The 16,885-nt window shown below is 47.0% G+C and overlaps 3 protein-coding genes across 4 annotated transcripts; 2 read left to right on the forward strand and 1 right to left on the reverse strand.

The window, feature by feature from the left end:
• The first annotated feature begins 99 nt into the window (after positions 1–99).
• On the forward strand, positions 100–5,930 carry LOC131205782 (eukaryotic peptide chain release factor subunit 1). 2 transcript variants are annotated; one of them, XR_009156764.1, is made up of 9 exons: positions 100–261; positions 1,493–1,829; positions 1,914–2,313; positions 2,406–2,651; positions 2,729–2,884; positions 2,950–3,147; positions 3,229–3,376; positions 3,603–4,217; positions 4,952–5,930. XR_009156764.1 is itself a non-coding variant. In XM_058198034.1 (8 exons), the coding sequence occupies exons 2-8, from the start codon at positions 1,744–1,746 to the stop codon at positions 5,032–5,034; spliced, it is 1,317 nt and encodes a 438-aa protein (XP_058054017.1). In that variant the 5' UTR covers positions 101–261; positions 1,493–1,743; the 3' UTR covers positions 5,035–5,928. The 2 variants fall into 2 exon arrangements, 1 of the variants encoding a protein (XP_058054017.1); XM_058198034.1 differs by lacking the exon at positions 3,603–4,217 and having other exon boundaries at positions 101–261; positions 4,952–5,928.
• A 268-nt stretch (positions 5,931–6,198) lies between these two features.
• Positions 6,199–9,300, reverse strand: LOC131215289 (toll-like receptor 4). The gene is made up of 7 exons (XM_058209676.1): positions 9,153–9,300; positions 8,919–9,004; positions 8,617–8,731; positions 6,836–8,487; positions 6,647–6,774; positions 6,444–6,565; positions 6,199–6,302 (listed from the first exon to the last, which is right to left on the reverse strand). The coding sequence occupies exons 1-7, from the start codon at positions 9,298–9,300 to the stop codon at positions 6,199–6,201; spliced, it is 2,355 nt and encodes a 784-aa protein (XP_058065659.1).
• Positions 9,301–10,506: 1,206 nt separating this feature from the next.
• LOC131206086 (vesicle-fusing ATPase 1-like) lies at positions 10,507–14,805 on the forward strand. Its single transcript, XM_058198480.1, has 9 exons — positions 10,507–10,625; positions 11,035–11,185; positions 11,262–11,350; positions 11,423–11,647; positions 11,720–12,365; positions 12,433–12,957; positions 13,056–13,346; positions 13,420–13,604; positions 13,662–14,805. The coding sequence occupies exons 2-9, from the start codon at positions 11,177–11,179 to the stop codon at positions 13,957–13,959; spliced, it is 2,268 nt and encodes a 755-aa protein (XP_058054463.1). The 5' UTR covers positions 10,507–10,625; positions 11,035–11,176; the 3' UTR covers positions 13,960–14,805.
• The last annotated feature ends 2,080 nt before the right edge of the window (positions 14,806–16,885 follow it).

Here is a 16,885-nt window from a genome sequence, read left to right on the forward strand (position 1 = left end):
GCTGTCAGGCGTGTGTACACCTTGACGAAAACCAGCATGCGTTACGTAGCCAGAGAGTGCAACCCTGCGTAAGTCATCGATAGAGTACGGTATCGATTCCTTTCTGCAATTTGGCACCACATGCTGAACATTGCCCGTGAAGTGTAGAAGCACCCGAAAAATTCTAATGTATTGGCAAAAGTCGTTCAAAGTTCGCAGAAAAAGTTGCTAAAGTGTGCGCATCGGATTGCGGATTGTGTGTTCGATTGGGAATCGCAAATCGTAAGTTCCTTCGGCCGACAGAAGTCGTTTCGTACAGGTGGTGTTGGCTGCTGTGTTACATTGGGTGTATGTGTCGCGCTGGTCGGAGGAAAGTGATGACGGTGATGACGACTGGGCCAAAGGATCTCGTCCCGTGGAGCGTGCCCGAGGGGGGAGCTTCGACCGTTGTCCTGCAGAAAGGGGTTCCGCCAAGTTTGCCTTGCACTGGAAGGCGCAGTGAAAGTTATGGCGTGAAACGGAAAAGCGACCGGATGGCGTATTGTCTCCGAGTCGCAATGGCACAATCGAAAGTCGTAGTGTAATCGAAAGTTGAAAGGCGAGGACTGCTTGACCGTATGTGCATGTGCACGTATGCATGAAAGTCTTCGCAAGGTGGTGGCGCGCAGGAGCAACGTAAGAGCGGCGGGTCCGAGAGTGCCAAAATGTGACTAATCGCTTCCTAGATCGCTTTGTGAAACAAAAGCGAACTTTTCCCGTTCCAAGTCGTGGGGTGTTAGTATCCTTTCGTCCGTGCTTTCTTCATTCTTGGCCAAACCCTTTGGCGAAGGAAGGGTGCCTGAATAGTGCATTTGGCTCGTGCGATTTTTCTTGAGAGTGGGTGAGAAAAAAGAGCGCAGTTCGTTTTCGAAAGCTGTGAGAGGAGGAAATGTTTGTCACGCAAGCCACCCGTGGCAGTAGCGCTTACGAAAGACGGATGTGTGTACGCGCAAAGAAGGTGGAAGCAACGGATACTTGATCTGGTTCGCTCTGGTTCGACGTCGAGAGAGACCTGATTTTCTGTTTTGCAGCGCAGCGGGAGAAAACATGATTTCGCTAGCTCGTGAGAGCGTTGTGAGCTCTCGCTCACTTGAATTTTCTTTCTCACGATTGGGAGAGGGCCGATTTTGACAGATCCACGAATACAAACGGCATGGTCGCTGCAGTTTGACAGCTTGGTGCTTTCGCTACCCATGGGAAAAGGGGGCGGTTTGATCAGGAAGGGGAAATTCGCGCAACAAATCTATTGCTTTGGAGAAAAAGTACGCCAACAGTACGCCATGTTTGCCACGAAAACGTTTCCACGATTCCGATCGCACCTACCAAAATGCTGAACGAAACATCACCCCACAGAGTGTAATCCAACACTTATCCTAATTTCGGTCTCTCTTTGTGTCCTCCATTGTTCTACGGGCGCGTGTGCAATGAAACTGTCGCCCGCGGAACTCTTGGGTTTTTTCTTTGCTCACACCAGAAAAAGAGGTCAACCGTTGTGGAATCGATTCAGCTAGGCACACACCGCGTGGTACAACAAGGTGGTGGCATCACTGTCGGGATAGGCCCAGAGAAGGAGCAGCACCCCTTCAACAACGCACATCAACTCGCCTGCAGGGGCAGTTTCGATTCACACGGCTCGTCGCTAACTTTGTAGTATATATCCTCGCAACGGTCAAAGCAATCGTTGTTTAAGTCCCACAGTACGAGCAGCAGAGTATCTAAGCCAACATGTCGTTCGACGAAACTTCTGCGGATCGGAATGTGGAGATCTGGAAAATCAAAAAGCTTATCAAGAGCTTGGAAATGGCCAGGGGGTGAGTACCCGGACGGGGCAACCTTGATGACGGAGAGGGTTTGTTGTGCAACTTCCTCATTACCATCTGTGTCTTCCATTGCAGTAACGGAACCAGCATGATCTCGTTGATCATACCGCCGAAGGATCAGATCAGTCGGGTCAGTAAGATGCTGGCAGACGAGTTTGGCACAGCCTCGAACATCAAATCGCGCGTCAACCGCCTGTCCGTGCTCGGTGCCATCACGTCTGTCCAGCACAGGCTGAAGCTCTACACCAAAGTGCCTCCGAATGGTTTAGTGATTTACTGTGGTACGATCGTGACCGAAGAGGGCAAGGAAAAGAAGGTCAATATCGACTTCGAACCGTTCAAACCAATCAATACCTCTCTGTATCTGTGCGACAACAAATTCCACACCGAAGCGCTCACTGCACTGCTTGCCGATGACAATAAGTTCGGTTTCATCGTGATGGACGGTAACGGTGCACTCTTCGGTACGCTGCAGGTGTGTATCACTCCGGCGCCACTCGTAGGGCTGCCTCGCGGATGGAAATGGGCGGAGGATTCATGCTTATGCTTTTGTCTTTCCATGTTCAGGGCAATACTCGAGAAGTGCTGCACAAATTCACCGTCGATCTGCCGAAGAAGCACGGCCGCGGTGGTCAGTCTGCGCTGCGTTTTGCCCGGTTGCGAATGGAAAAGCGACACAACTACGTGCGAAAGGTGGCGGAGGTGGCCACGCAGCTGTTCATCACCAACGACAAGCCCAACATCGCCGGCCTGATTCTGGCTGGTAGTGCCGATTTTAAAACCGAGCTGAGTCAGTCCGACATGTTCGATCCGGTAAGGTTCTACGAGCGTTTGATTGTGATGCGCATTTTTTTTTTACTGACGTGCCATCCGTACCCCATTCGTTGCAGAGGTTGCAATCAAAAGTGATCAAGCTGGTGGATGTGTCATACGGTGGGGAGAATGGTTTTAACCAGGCCATCGAACTTGCTGCGGAATCGCTACAGAACGTGAAGTTTATTCAGGAGAAGAAACTGATCGGACGCTACTTTGACGAAATTTCGCAGGTAATGAGCGGTGATTCCGGCGTTCGCTAGATCGGCACAACAATAATCTGGGCATTTGTAATTAGGATACCGGAAAGTACTGCTTCGGTGTCGAAGACACGTTAAAGGCGTTGGAGCTGGGGTCGGTAGAGACGCTGATTTGCTGGGAAAACCTCGATATACAGCGTTACGTGCTAAAGAATCATGCGAGCGCAACTTCGACCACAGTATTACACTTAACGCCCGAGCAGGAAAAGGACAAGTCTCACTTCACGGACAAAGAGGTATGTTTTGGGGCGGTGGGACCGTCATATTTCGTACGATCGGAACATTAAGGTTGACTCTGTTCACCCTTCTTCACGCAGAGTGGTGTCGAAATGGAATTGGTCGAGTCGCAGCCGCTCCTGGAGTGGCTCGCGAACAACTACAAGTGCTTCGGTGCAACATTGGAAATCATTACCGACAAATCACAGGAGGGCAGTCAGTTTGTGCGCGGATTCGGTGGCATAGGAGGTAAGTGGATCGTAACAAGAACTTGGATAATCGGAAAGTTTCACGCAACAACAGTACTGCTCCTCTACTTGTGACTACTGCTAACTTATTGCTAAATATTTTTCTCTTCCAATATCTTCTTTATGCTCTCACACACAAACGCGTGATACGACTATACGAAATACGACTCAACAATCTTTGCCGAACACGATAACGATCGATAACGATTTGCTTCCCCCCGCACTAGGAATTCTACGTTACAAAGTCGATTTTCAATCCTTGCAAGCGGACGAACCGCTCGACGATGTCGATCTGGATGATTACTAAATAGTTCTTTAATTTAGCTTCCAACACTACCATAACATCCGCCGACGCCGCCATAACAGTCCCGGCGTTGGCCAAGTCTCGCACCGAGTCTGTGTTGGGCGCGCGTTGTCGAGCCCAGCGCCTTGGAGCGCATCCGTTTGTGGGTGTGTTTTTCCCTTGCGTTTCACCCCAACCCACCCGACTTGTTTTGATGACGGTCAGTTAGAGCACAGTTTTCGTCCTTCTTCTCGCTTGACGACTGGGACTGGGCCGACCCCCCAGGGGTGGCGTAATCTGCGTGTAGTGCATGGTTTTCTTGTGTTGTGTGTTGTGTGCGTGTGCAACACGCCGTAAGCGAAGCGGCGGGCTAGTGATGCTGGGATTTGAACGTTCGAGAGCAAAACAAGACAAACAGAAAAGAAGAAAAAAAGAAAAAAACATCAACAAACAACAAAGCATATATTTAACTATTCTCCAAAGCCCCTACTTCGCGGTTTTTCTTCAATTGAACTGTGTAATATCGATGCTAATTTGTAGCGTACTTTCCAAATAAGAGGTAAATGCTTGTTTGTACTTTCCCTTGTGCTCAAGTTTGTTTTTCAATTGTGCTACTATTGTATTTGTTATATATTTTTTTGTCTAATTTCGTTACGGATGGTAAAACCTTATGGTTATATTACATTTTGTATGGTTACAAATATGCTGAAATATGTTTTACATCAGCGCTAATAATTTTTACATTTTATCATTCAAATTGCGTTTTCTTTAGTTCAAGTTTGGTTATCATTTCATGTTGTCTTGCTATTAACTATCGCCCCATAGTTCTTCTGGCTTTTCCACTGAGCTAAAGTTTAACTCAGAATTTTGTAGTACTGCTAATTTGTTTTTAAATAATATAGTAATATAATTTTTGTTATCTTTTTGGCGGCACGCTGTTCGATTGTTTAGTCGATAAGTGATTCATTTTGTTATGCGATATTTTTGTTTCACTTTGTTTTGACTACCAAACCCGGAACACACGGAATCCGTTGGGATAATTCACATTCACTTCAGATCGATTTCATTTTGGTTCGTTTGAATTGGTTCTTGTTCGTCCATCGTTCGGTTAAAACTTTCCTCTTAAGTTAATATTTGATGAGCATAAATAAGCAGTTTGTTAATATTGAATCGTTTCTTCTTTTGTTGCATCACTTTGCAGTAGTGTTTTTTTTTTGTTTGTTTGGGTGAAATATCGGCCTTTTGTTTTATTTAGTGAGCTTAATTTGCCCACCCTTATCCATTGTTTCACAGGTGTCCTTCGCTACAAGGTAGATTTTCAAAGTATGCAACTGGATGAACTGGATAACGATTGTTTCGACCTCGAAGACTACTAATTACGATGCACCCGAGATACGTTTTGTTTATTTTGCCTCTATCGGTAATACGGAAACGAGATACTAACTGAAGGAAACAACACAATGGTGAACGTGTGGGGAGCTTTAGTGGATGGCACAGGGCAGTGGAAGGTTGACGTACTGTGGTAGCGAAAAATTCCCATTCAGCTCCTCCTCGGTTGTTCGCTTCGGGCAAAGGGAGCATTTTGCTGCGTGAAACAAGTAACCAAACCCCCCTCGGCCAATTAAGAAGTAAGCCACTGCAAAAGCGAAAACATCCCTCCCGCAGCACGATTTTAAAATAAGGGAAAATTATACAAAGAAATGAGAAAACTTGCAAAGTAACCCCTAATTAAGTACGATTGAGGGTAACTCATACGAAACAAACAGAAAAGAAGAGAAAAATCGCAAAACAAACACTTCACTATCCAGCAGGACAACGGAAGGAAACGACGAAAACAATAATAAAAAAAGAAATTATATAAAAGAAACACACAGATATGGGCGATTTTGTTTCAGTCCAAAAATGATGATTTCACCCTAAAACAAGGAAATGCAACGTTTCCGTGTTTCCTTTCTGAGCACGCTTGTTTCTGGTGAGTTCTACATCGTAGCAGTCGAATGTTGGTCCGTTTTGTTACTGTTTAGTTATTTAGTAAGGGTTTTTTACATGATAGTCATGATGAGCGTTTGACGCTTAAGTATAGCCAGCTTAGATCGAACCAAATCTAAAATCAACTTTTTTTTTTAATCATGTTTATTTGATAAAACTTAAATAATGATTAATTTTCAATTGTTTGACAACGCATACTTTTGGAAACAAAGTCTTAAGCAAACTTGCTTCTCATATTCAGAATAAGTTGCCGATGTTGTGGGTAAATCGTTGCTAAATAAATACCTTCATTTTGAGTTTATCACTTGTTGATGAGTTCTTAAATATGTCATTTAAATTCCAACCAAGGGATACATGAACGTGTTTTACACGTTATAGTACCTACATAATGCTTTAAATTTACATTAAAATGTATCTCCTATCCTTAACTTACTGAACACTTTAAAGGTACAATGTAGCGTTTATCGTACAACAATGACTACCCACATCATTGCTCAATGAAGATGGTATTTCCATGTTTTGCTATTTTTCATTACACTACGGTTGCACTACTATGCCCTGGAGGATGTTCGGTTTTCGTCATCCGGTTCCCAGTTGATGCCGTCGTGAATGGACTTTTTTAGACGCAACCAAAACAGCTTTCTTTCCACGGCGAGCACCGAACGTGAACCTTGAGCAGTCGATTGGCCGGAGGATGGCTTCCCGCTCTCCTTTCTGCGGCCAAGGAATGGTATATACTTCCAGGTGCGCTGTGATTGGACTGTCTGGTCGGATTTTGTGCCCCGATCGTTCGCTTCGGTTGGCCACCGTATGTAAGTTTTCGTCTTCATCAGATAGTGCAACGTTTTGGGTCGCTTAATTTTTGGTATCTCTTCTAGCAACACCAAGATGAGGTGTTCGCGGCGAGTTTCGAGCAAACTTGACGGAGGAAATAAATTGAACCTGTGTTAGAAAGGATGGTTTCAGCATGGCCAACCGAAGCCCATCGACGATCCTTACCGATGCTGAGCAAGGTGCATCTCGAACTGACACCAGTGGCTGAGAAGAAAGTGCTCCGACATAACCAAAAGTAGCGTGCGGGATTGATCCATACAGTGAATGATGTTTTCGAGTATGCTAACTCCAACCTTTTCGGTAAATGGAATAAGGTGGTTACTACGGGTCCTGCTATAGGTTACATTGTCTCACCTTGAAATCACGCTCATGCAAGCACACACTGATATCTTCTGAGCGTTCCAAGTTGGGCAACAGCTCGTCCAAAACCCAAGATCGGTCGTGCTCCGAATAGCTGACAAACACATCGTACAAAAACCCATCTGCTACACCGATCGAAGACTGCCGGCGATTGCCGTTCGGCCCTCTGCTCACCAAGGTGTCCTTCTTTTGGCGCATCATGCTCAGCACGGTTGCGTTGCGCACGATGATGCAGAAGTATTTGACGTGTTCCCACTTCGAGATATAGATAATGAACGCGATGAGGGCGAACCCGAAGAAGATCAGCACAAACTTCACGATCGATGAGGCCGTATCGTTTATTCCGTTGATCAACAAACCCCCTAGTGCGGACCGATCGAATGTGCAGCGCTCTTGGTCGTTGAAGTCGTGCTCGACGTTTTCTAGATCACGACAGGTGTAGCTTTCCACGCTAAAATCAATCAACTGGATCAATCCTGTCGCGTCGTCGTGGGAATCGTCAACATCGTTGCTGCAGTTAAGCAACTGAAACGTTCCCAACCGTCCCTGGCTGCGGCTCCACTGCCTAGACAGAGAACGTTTCGTTTTTATGATGTAGTTGCTCATCGAGGCTGTAGTATCGACGATGTAAGTAGCTTCGTGCGCAGATTGCATTTCTTGTCCTCTGTTCCTGATTATTGTTCCATTGTCCGCGCGAAGAAAGTGCTGGCCCATTGTGCGTATCGCACACCCGATACCGTTGGAGCTCAGGTTTGCCATGTCAATGAAGTCGCGGAGCAAACAGTGACAAAGGAAGTTGTTCTGGCCGATCGCCAGGAAGCGCACGTTCTCGAAGTCGTTGAGCATGTCGATCGTCAACACATTCAAATTGTTGGCCGACAGATCGAGCACGGTTAGGGCGGGATTATGGGCAAAGATGCGCCAGTGCCAGTTGCTGATGTGATTCGCATTGAGATCGAGCATTTCTAGCCGCTCCAGTGTTGTGAACGTTTCATTCGTCAACTGGTTGATGTTGTTATAGCTTAGCAGCAATACACGCAAGTTAGCCATACCGTGTACCCAGTCAAGGTACTTGACCGACGCGTTCTCGCATGCCAGTATTTCAATGTTGCCATTTAAGCCCCGCACCCCTGCGTCCATGTCACGATGGATCGCAGCGGTTATTCCCGGATTGCCCGAGATGTCCAGCGTCCGGAGCGTACCATACATCATTGAACCGACGATGATCGAGATACCGGTGTAGCACAGGCTCAGTTGCTCCACAGCAAGATCGCGAAAGGCTCGGGCGCTGGTCGCCAGCAGTTTGGTATGTGAGAGATCAAGAAAGATCAGCCGCTCAAGCGGATCGAACACATCCTCACTAAGCTCGAGTCCTTCGGTTAGGCTGTTGTAGGGATCCGGTGCTTCCTTATGGTCGGTGTAGCTATGGTATGCTTGTTGACCATTCGAGTTGTACGCAAGATCCAAATGGCGCAACATTGCTAATGGTTTCATATGGTCCGCCGTCAACTGAAGAAGGTAGTTGTGCGAAAGGTAGAGTTGCTGTAAATTTGGCAAACTAGTAAAAACGTCATAGTCCAGGTGAACCAATGCACAGTTCCGCAAATCTAACACTTTCAGTTTTCCCAATCGGGGAAGTCGAATATCTGTACGGAAATAGAAAGAATTAATAATGTGTAATGTAATTCTCGAGAGAGAGAGAGAAAAAGAGACAGAGAATAGGGCATAGACAGTTAAAGAAGTTATAAAAAATTGCAAATTGCGGCTGCACTTACTGTAGAAATAGTTTCCTGCCATTGACAGATACCTCAGAGTAGTATTTATCATTTCAAGCTCTTCGTACGGAACGGACGTCATGTTCCGGTGTGCCAGTGAAACGTAGACCGCTTCCTATAAAAGTATGATACATTTTAAGCCGAACTTGCCGTACTCCAATAAATATACCATCTACCAATATGAGTGATTAACATAAAAGCATCGAAAATGTTGTTATTCAACCGTGACGATGCAGTGACAAAGGTCGAGTTGATGTTTAGTGGGACGTGTTGTGAAAAGACGTTGTTACTTCAGTACTTACTGTTTTAGTACTTGCTAACATCATTATTACAATTTGGTTTCGCTTCGACGATTGATAAGAAAGATCAATATACTTCCCTTGTAATTCTATAAGAAATCGTGAAATATTGATATAGGACCCGTTTTCGGTTAAATAAAATCACATTACTGCCCATCACCAACTCAAATAACTGCGGAGCGTTAGCTTTGTAAGAGACGGTTTTTTGTCAAACGAATGCTAACCAACAAGACCAACCTGGGTTTGCACTGTTGATGGTGGCGTTCGCCATCAGCCAGTGGGCTAAGTAGAAAGAAGCTTGTCCGAGAATACATTCCCGTTCATCCGGCAAATACGAATCGGGGCCCTTTAGTTTCATCAATTCCTCTTTAATACTGATGGCCATCAGCTGGTCCGGAATCGATAAAACGCTATCGTTCACCCTAGGCTCAATAACAGGCACAGCTACACTTCCGCTAATCCACTGGTATAAAAAAGTGCCAATCAACAGCCAACTACAACTGATTCTCCGATTTGCCGCCAACAGTTCGGAAACGTATCGCCAGACGTGCCCGTTACTGACCATCATAAATCATTCCTAATCGACGGCCTACCACTAAATTCCCTCGTCAACCTCTTTTTGGTTGACGACGTTGGTTAGTATATTTTCTTTATTCCACCGGGACTATCACAACCACACTTTACGTCACTTTATCACACTTGTTACCAGACCGCCCGCCGGCGTCTCCGTTTAATCCGGTTATCCGATAATTTGGACCGTCACGTCACGCTGTTTGTGCAAACTTTGTGCTTCAGTACAGATTTCTTCTAGGTTTACGGATCTTTTTGTTGAATGTATTCTTTTGTTCCTAAAACGGCTTCGAAACAATTCTTTGACGCAGACAATGAAGCTCTTCGCGTTAATTACAAGCACACTCTTGTCTCAAATGACCCGCGGGAGAAAAGGAAAACCACAAATCACCCGTTGTTGACGAAACGATTGAACGCGAGTCTGTATCACGGCCGACTGCAACCGAATCGTAGAATCGGTCTGTCGGAAACCTAATCGATCGCCTCTGTGATATTCTTATCTTCAGCACCTGTGGTAGTGGTGTAACAAGCATTGGATTAGATAACTTTTTTTGCTACTGTGCGGCGCGCTACTACCGATTAACGATTTGCACTGATAACCAGGACACGACCTATCGATCGGGACGCCACGTTTTCTTAAAACTAAGATACACTTCTTTTCGACGACTTCGGAATTAATATGTGTATAACACATGCTCAAATCCCATACCGAGAGGTCATGGTTCGTGGAAAACTTCGGTGCCCCGTTCCGTAAATCCACGTGTTTTGTTTTTCAAAATCACCACTAACGGCCTGGCTGCATTCCTTGTGAGCGGCTGCGTGCTGCGTTGTGTTCTGCATGCAGCCAACACGCGTTGTCAGTTTGTCTTCGACAAAAACTCTGTCAAACAGAAACAGCTGTCAGCGATGACGCATGCGCGTCCTGCACAGTCGTTGTTTTCGCAATCCGTAACATTGGTCGTCCTTTTTCGTGCGCTGGCATGGTACCCGTTTAGTAGATTCTCGTGCAGATTCACCCAGTCGTTTGGCTTCCTTGTCCAGCGTGCGCACTGTTGTGTGCATTCTAGGCTCGGTTCACAGGCTGCTAGGACATTCGAGCGATCTGTGTGCAGTGTTTTCACTGAAACCGAAAATCCATAGGTGCGTAGGATTCCTCGCAGGTTTGGTTGGGATTTGAAAATACTTTCTTCCAACTTTCATTGCACCGTTTTGCGCGACACTTAGTGGTGTTACTGAAAGAGAAACATAATTTTGGGTAAGAGACTGCGGAAGCATTACTACACCCTGCGCTGTTAACAGTACAGTTTGCGCCTGTGTGATAATACTCTGTAGCATTGCAGCATACAGGAAAAAAATCAATTCCTCCCTGATACGGTTAATGGTACTAACAATGGTGTAGCTTTTCAAAAATTGTTGCATTTCAGAAGCTTTAAATAAGCTATTACATTACCGTTTCTTTAAACGTTTAACATTTCGAGTCCCTGAGGCACACGCAAGGTGATCAAATATACTACGAAATAACCAGAAAACATTTTTCCACCCCCTTTAGCCAGCAGGATAATCTCAGCTTCACCTTCGGCCCAGGTGATAAAGTCATCACGTAGCAGTACTCGACCGCAGCCTTCAGTGCCGTGATCCGTGTGTTTGTCGGGTGAATCATATCGATCTGAGAAGGCAAACAAAACTGTAGGATGGCAGCGGTAAGTATTTTTATTACAAATAGGCTATCCGTTCAAAGGCTAAGCGCTGCTCGTGTTGTGCCTCTTTAATGTCCAGATTATGAAGGCGGCCAAGTGCCCAACGGATGAGCTTTCGCTGAAAAACAGAGCCATTGTGAGTGGAGCCGATTTCCCACCGGACATCAAGTGAGTTTGGATATTACCCAATATTATTCTTCATTTGCCTTCCATAATTCTCAATCCTTTTGGTGCTTGCAGATACATTGATGTGTCGACGGCACCGGGACAGCACTTTATCTTTTCCACCGAGCGTACGATGTCGGGTGAAATAAACCCCGGCTGTATCGGATTTTCACTGCTGCAACGGAAGTGGGCCACGCTGTCGATCAATCAAGACATTAGCATTAAGCCTTTTCATTTCGAGAGATCATCGGAGGTCCTTTGCAGTATCGCATTGGACGTGGACTTTTTGCAGAAGAAAACGTAAGTTTGAATACAAGTCCTTCGGTCAAATGGCAATCAACAGTTTCGTTGTGGTTAATTCCCTACGAGCAGCGTGACGCACGAACCGTACGATAGCGATCAGATGGCAAGGGATTTTCTGCTCCAGTTCGCCGGACTGGCGGTGACGGTTGGCCAGCCGCTGGTGTTTAACTTCCAAGACAAGAAGCTGCTCTGCCTGTCGGTGAAAACATTGGAGGTGATCGATGCAGCCGCTATGGCAGCCGGTGGCAACGGTGGTGCGCCTACAGAACCGAAACGCGTCAACTTTGGCCGTGTGCTAGCGAACACGGTGGTAACGTTCGAAAAAGTGGAAGGTTCCGGGTTGAACTTGGTGGGAAAATCGAAAGGACGTGCTACGGCGGTACGCCAGTCAATCATCAATCCGGACTGGGATTTTGGACGCATGGGAATCGGTGGTCTCGATCGTGAGTTTAATGCCATCTTCCGGCGCGCGTTTGCCTCGCGTGTTTTCCCACCGGAGGTCGTGGAACAACTCGGATGCAAGCACGTAAAGGGTATCCTGCTGTACGGTCCACCCGGTACGGGAAAAACACTGATGGCCCGCCAGATCGGCACGATGTTGAATGCACGCGAACCGAAGATCGTCAACGGTCCACAAATATTGGACAAGTACGTCGGAGAGTCGGAAGCCAACGTACGCCGTCTGTTTGCTGATGCCGAAGAGGAAGAGAAGCGTGTAAGTTTAGATCAGATCGTACGCAACGGTGCATGGGACTCATTGCTACGCTGCATTGTCGTTTTAGCTCGGACCGGCTAGTGGTTTGCATATCATTATTTTCGATGAAATCGACGCTATTTGCAAAGCGAGAGGCTCAGTCGGAGGCAACTCGGGAGTTCACGACACGGTCGTCAACCAGCTGTTGGCAAAAATCGATGGTGTCGAGCAGTTGAACAACATCCTCGTGATCGGTATGACCAACAGGCGCGATATGATCGACGAGGCGCTGATGCGACCGGGTAGATTGGAAGTCCAGATGGAAATCAGCCTTCCTAACGAGGAAGGTCGCGTGCAGATTCTCCGCATTCACACCCGGCGAATGAAGGAGTTCAAGAAGCTGAACCCGGATGTCGATTTGGCTGAGCTCGGACAGATGACCAAGAACTTTAGCGGTGCAGAGCTGGAGGGCTTGGTACGGGCGGCGCAATCGACGGCAATGAACCGTCTCATCAAAGCCGCCTCGAAGGTCGAGGTAGATCCGGCAGCGATGGAGAAGCTGATGGTTACGCGCGAGGATTTTCTGCATGCTTTCGAGAACGACATCAAACCGGTAAGGCTGACAGCCAACAACCTTCAACTGTGGCTCATCGCATATTGAGGCCGTATAATCTTTTTGATCGTTCCATTTCGTTTCTCTCTGGCAACAAGGCATTCGGTACGGCGGCCGAGGCACTCGAAAACTATCTTACTCGCGGCATCATAAACTGGGGTCTACCAGTTGCTCACGTCCTTGAGGACGGTGCACTGTACACCGAGCAGGCGCGCGGCGCCGAAGGTTCCGGATTGGTCTCGGTTCTGCTCGAGGGTCCACCGAACGCGGGTAAAACGGCCCTCGCAGCCAAACTGGCCAAAATGTCCGATTTTCCCTTCGTCAAGGTGTGCAGCCCGGATGAGATGGTTGGGTTCACGGAGAGTGCCAAATGCTTGCAAATACGAAAGGTAACCGTCGGTGTGGTCCTCGTGGGGAACGGCTTTGAAGCATATGTCCTAATGGCTCTCTGTTTTGGTACAGTACTTCGACGATGCCTACCGTTCCACTTACAGCTGCATTCTGGTGGACAACATCGAACGGCTGCTCGACTACGGTCCGATTGGTCCGCGGTACTCTAATCTCACGCTGCAGGCACTGCTGGTGCTGCTGAAGAAACCACCGCCGAAGGGCAAGAAGCTGCTTATTCTCTGCACGACTAGCCGACGGTAAGGAAGAAACGACCACACGAAAATTTTCTTAATAATTTCGTTTCCCTTTTTCAGCCAAGTGCTGGAGGACATGGAAATGCTGTCCGCGTTCACGGCGGTGCTGCATGTGCCGAATCTTTCGACCCCCGAACACCTGCTGGCTGTGTTGGAGCAAGAGCCGGACGTGTTCGGGCGCAACGAACTAGCGGCAATTTATAAGCGCGTCAAGGGCCGACGAATTTTCGTGGGCATCAAGAAGCTTCTCGATCTGATCGACCTGGCGCGACAGATGGACCCGCAGGTGCGGATGATGAAGTTCTTGGCGAAACTCGAGGAGGAGGGAGCCATCGAAGATCCGACCGTTGCGAAGTAAAGTGGCCGACAACGGTTTGTTCTAAGGGTGTACATCGCCTGTTTGGCGTCACGTTGAACGTGCACTGCCAGCCCATTTAACACCGGTTGGCATCCTTCGTCAATTCTCCGTCTGTAGCGAGAAACACACTGGCTGCAATGCAACTGTTTCAAAGGTCAATCAAGCATGATCCGTGTTTGTTGTTTTATGCTTCCGCCTAAATCCGTAAGTTTAGTTCGCGCTCGCCAGGAAAGTAACCCGCCGTGTTAAGACAATTGTGCTGGTGCTTCAATGCGCACCACACATCGATGGCAGTCGGGTCAAGGCTGATTGACCGAGGTGTATTATGAATACTGCGACAAATCATTACTACTAAACATAGGGTTTCATTTGCAAAGCATTACCGTTAACTGTTGATATCATTTATCGTTATTATATTTTGCATTTGTTGTTAACTATTTTCAACTATAGTTTACTACTAAAGGAGCCTCGGCGATGAATATACCTACGAAAATAATGAGAGACAAAAAAAGAAAGACACAAATGTAACGAAGCACTGTTGTGTGTAGATTATAAATTTTGTTGCACTCGAACACGCCGTACTCAATAGCGGATCGACGCTTAGTATGCATAAAAAATTGTTAAACAAAATACGAAGAAGCAAAAGTGGTTAATGTAAAAAAAATTACAGAAGAACGTATTTACAACAAAACCAACAAACTTACACTCACACAAGTATTATCAGACATATTCTCCCTGTTGCGGGCTAGGCATTCAGATTATGAAACAATATCCAACGCCTTGCCCGCGTGTGCGTTATCGTAGAAAGTGTACGACACCTGTTAACCTACCGTTAGGAGCCGGGAGCCGGGATGAGCAGTTTATGCAACACAAAGTGACATTAAAACACAACCTAACCAATGCAAATAACAACCAAACATAACTCTATATATATACCGTGTGAAAGCATTATTGAGCCACCGTTACATTCCTATCGTTTTACACGCGACAGAAAAACGTGACAATTGTTTGCTCAACGAAGTGCAACTTTGTCAGCACGAAAGGAAGGTGTGTTCGGAGTCCCGTTCAATACCCGCAGTCCAGATCCGCATACGCAAAGTAGCAAAGTGGAAAGGCGTACAATTTTAGTCATAGAGAGTACAATCTTACCATATGTTAATGGCAAATGGGAGGCGCAAGGTGATGAAACTTCAAACTTATTGCGCCAGTCTCAGATCAGATCGCAAAACGGGAGTTTGGCTAATCCTCTTGCCAGTCTCTAGTGAGCTGAAATAAACACATGCTGGCCGACGGTATGGGCGAAGTGCAACAATCCGCAGGTAAAGGTGTTACCAGGTTACTGAATTAAGCTGTCCTGGGATGCGTTGGGGCTACCACGGCGCATCCGCTTTTGCGGTTTCGGATATCCATTAGCCTACGCCCTACCTAATTAGCTTGATGTTGTATTACAATAAGTAACTTGAAACATACTGTACGGTTGACAAAAAAGACAAAAAAAACGTTGAAATAAATATGGAGAAACGTGCGTATAATGAGTTGCTTGGTTAAACTTTGAACCTACCTAGTGGACCTAGTGTGTCAACAGCTTAATAACCGATTTCGAAACGAACATGAAAGTAAACAAGATCGAACGGTCATACTTTAAATAGCGAGTGTTGAGTCAGGCATCAGAATAGTCAAGTGGAATTGATTTCGGTACCGCTCGACTCAAACATCAGACACAAATATGGCAGGTCTGACCGATTGGTCTAACAGAATGTCCGTTACTCTAGAATGCGATGAAATCGTGCCACTTTTAAAGACCAGCTTCTTCCTAGATCTTGTGAGTGATTTCGAGGCATCGGCCTCAAGCCATGCATGAGCTGCGAAACAAGGGCACAAATTTGTTTCCCCAATAGGTTGGTCTAGCCGGGAGCGTGTCGTGTCTGGGTTTTCTATATTTATTCCCCGGAAACCCCTTAATGCATCTCTCCGCATGAGACTGCTGCATAACATGGTGCAGTGCACCAGTTCCCTCACCTTTCCGTTGGTGGAGTTGGCGTGACTCGACGCAGTTTTAAAATAGCTCATCCACATATAGCCAAATAAGGGTCTCTGTTTTGCTCCCTGGAAGGAGTGGAACGGTTGATGAATTGGTACTAGCCGAGCAGCAAATCTGTTCAAGTTGCCGCCTGCATTGGCTGGCTCTGGGCTCTGTAATAGTCCCACGCGTAACAAGCGCAGCGCTAGTACGGACTATTCACGCCACGTGTGGGCAGCAGCGCCGTTTGTGGTTGGCCTTACTCCCAACCAGCACCAGCTATCGTACGACCGTGCCCGCCAACCTGGCTGAATGGGATTACTTTCATCCTACTCACATTGCTTTTACCTCACGCTTCAACCAATCCCACTCACAGACAAGTGGCCCCGTGAAGCGTTTGCCTGTCCGCCAGCTGTTTTAACTTTTACTCACACATCGCTGACAAGTGGGCCAGCCTCGCGGACATTGACCAAACAGGCCTCGCTTTGAAAGAATGTTTCGAGAGATAGAAGGATTGAGCTACACCATGTCATTACCGTGTCCTTGCGCATCAGGAAACGGATAAGCGGACACGTGACGCGCGAGACCAAAATTGCTCACGCTGAGTGGTGTTTCCTTTCTTTCGTTTTGCTTTCGTCTTTCCAGTGGGGTCGAAGCCGAAGCCCAACCGGACCATTGCGTAACGGGGAACGGTGGATAGGTCGTTGAAAACACCGCCGCTTGGCAGGGCGTTCTCACGTGCCATGCGCGGCCGCACATGGTTCCGCATTTCGGTTGAAGTTCTGTGTACTGCAGCAAAAGGTGAATCACGCGATGCATCTTTCCGTGCTTCCCTATCCCGGACGCGGCACCTGAACTTGAGCGCAGGAAACGGCCAATACCGCAACGGCTGCTGTATGTGTGGGA

This window comes from Anopheles bellator, chromosome 1, assembly GCF_943735745.2.
Source record: "Anopheles bellator chromosome 1, idAnoBellAS_SP24_06.2, whole genome shotgun sequence".
Taxonomy (NCBI): domain Eukaryota; kingdom Metazoa; phylum Arthropoda; class Insecta; order Diptera; family Culicidae; genus Anopheles; species Anopheles bellator.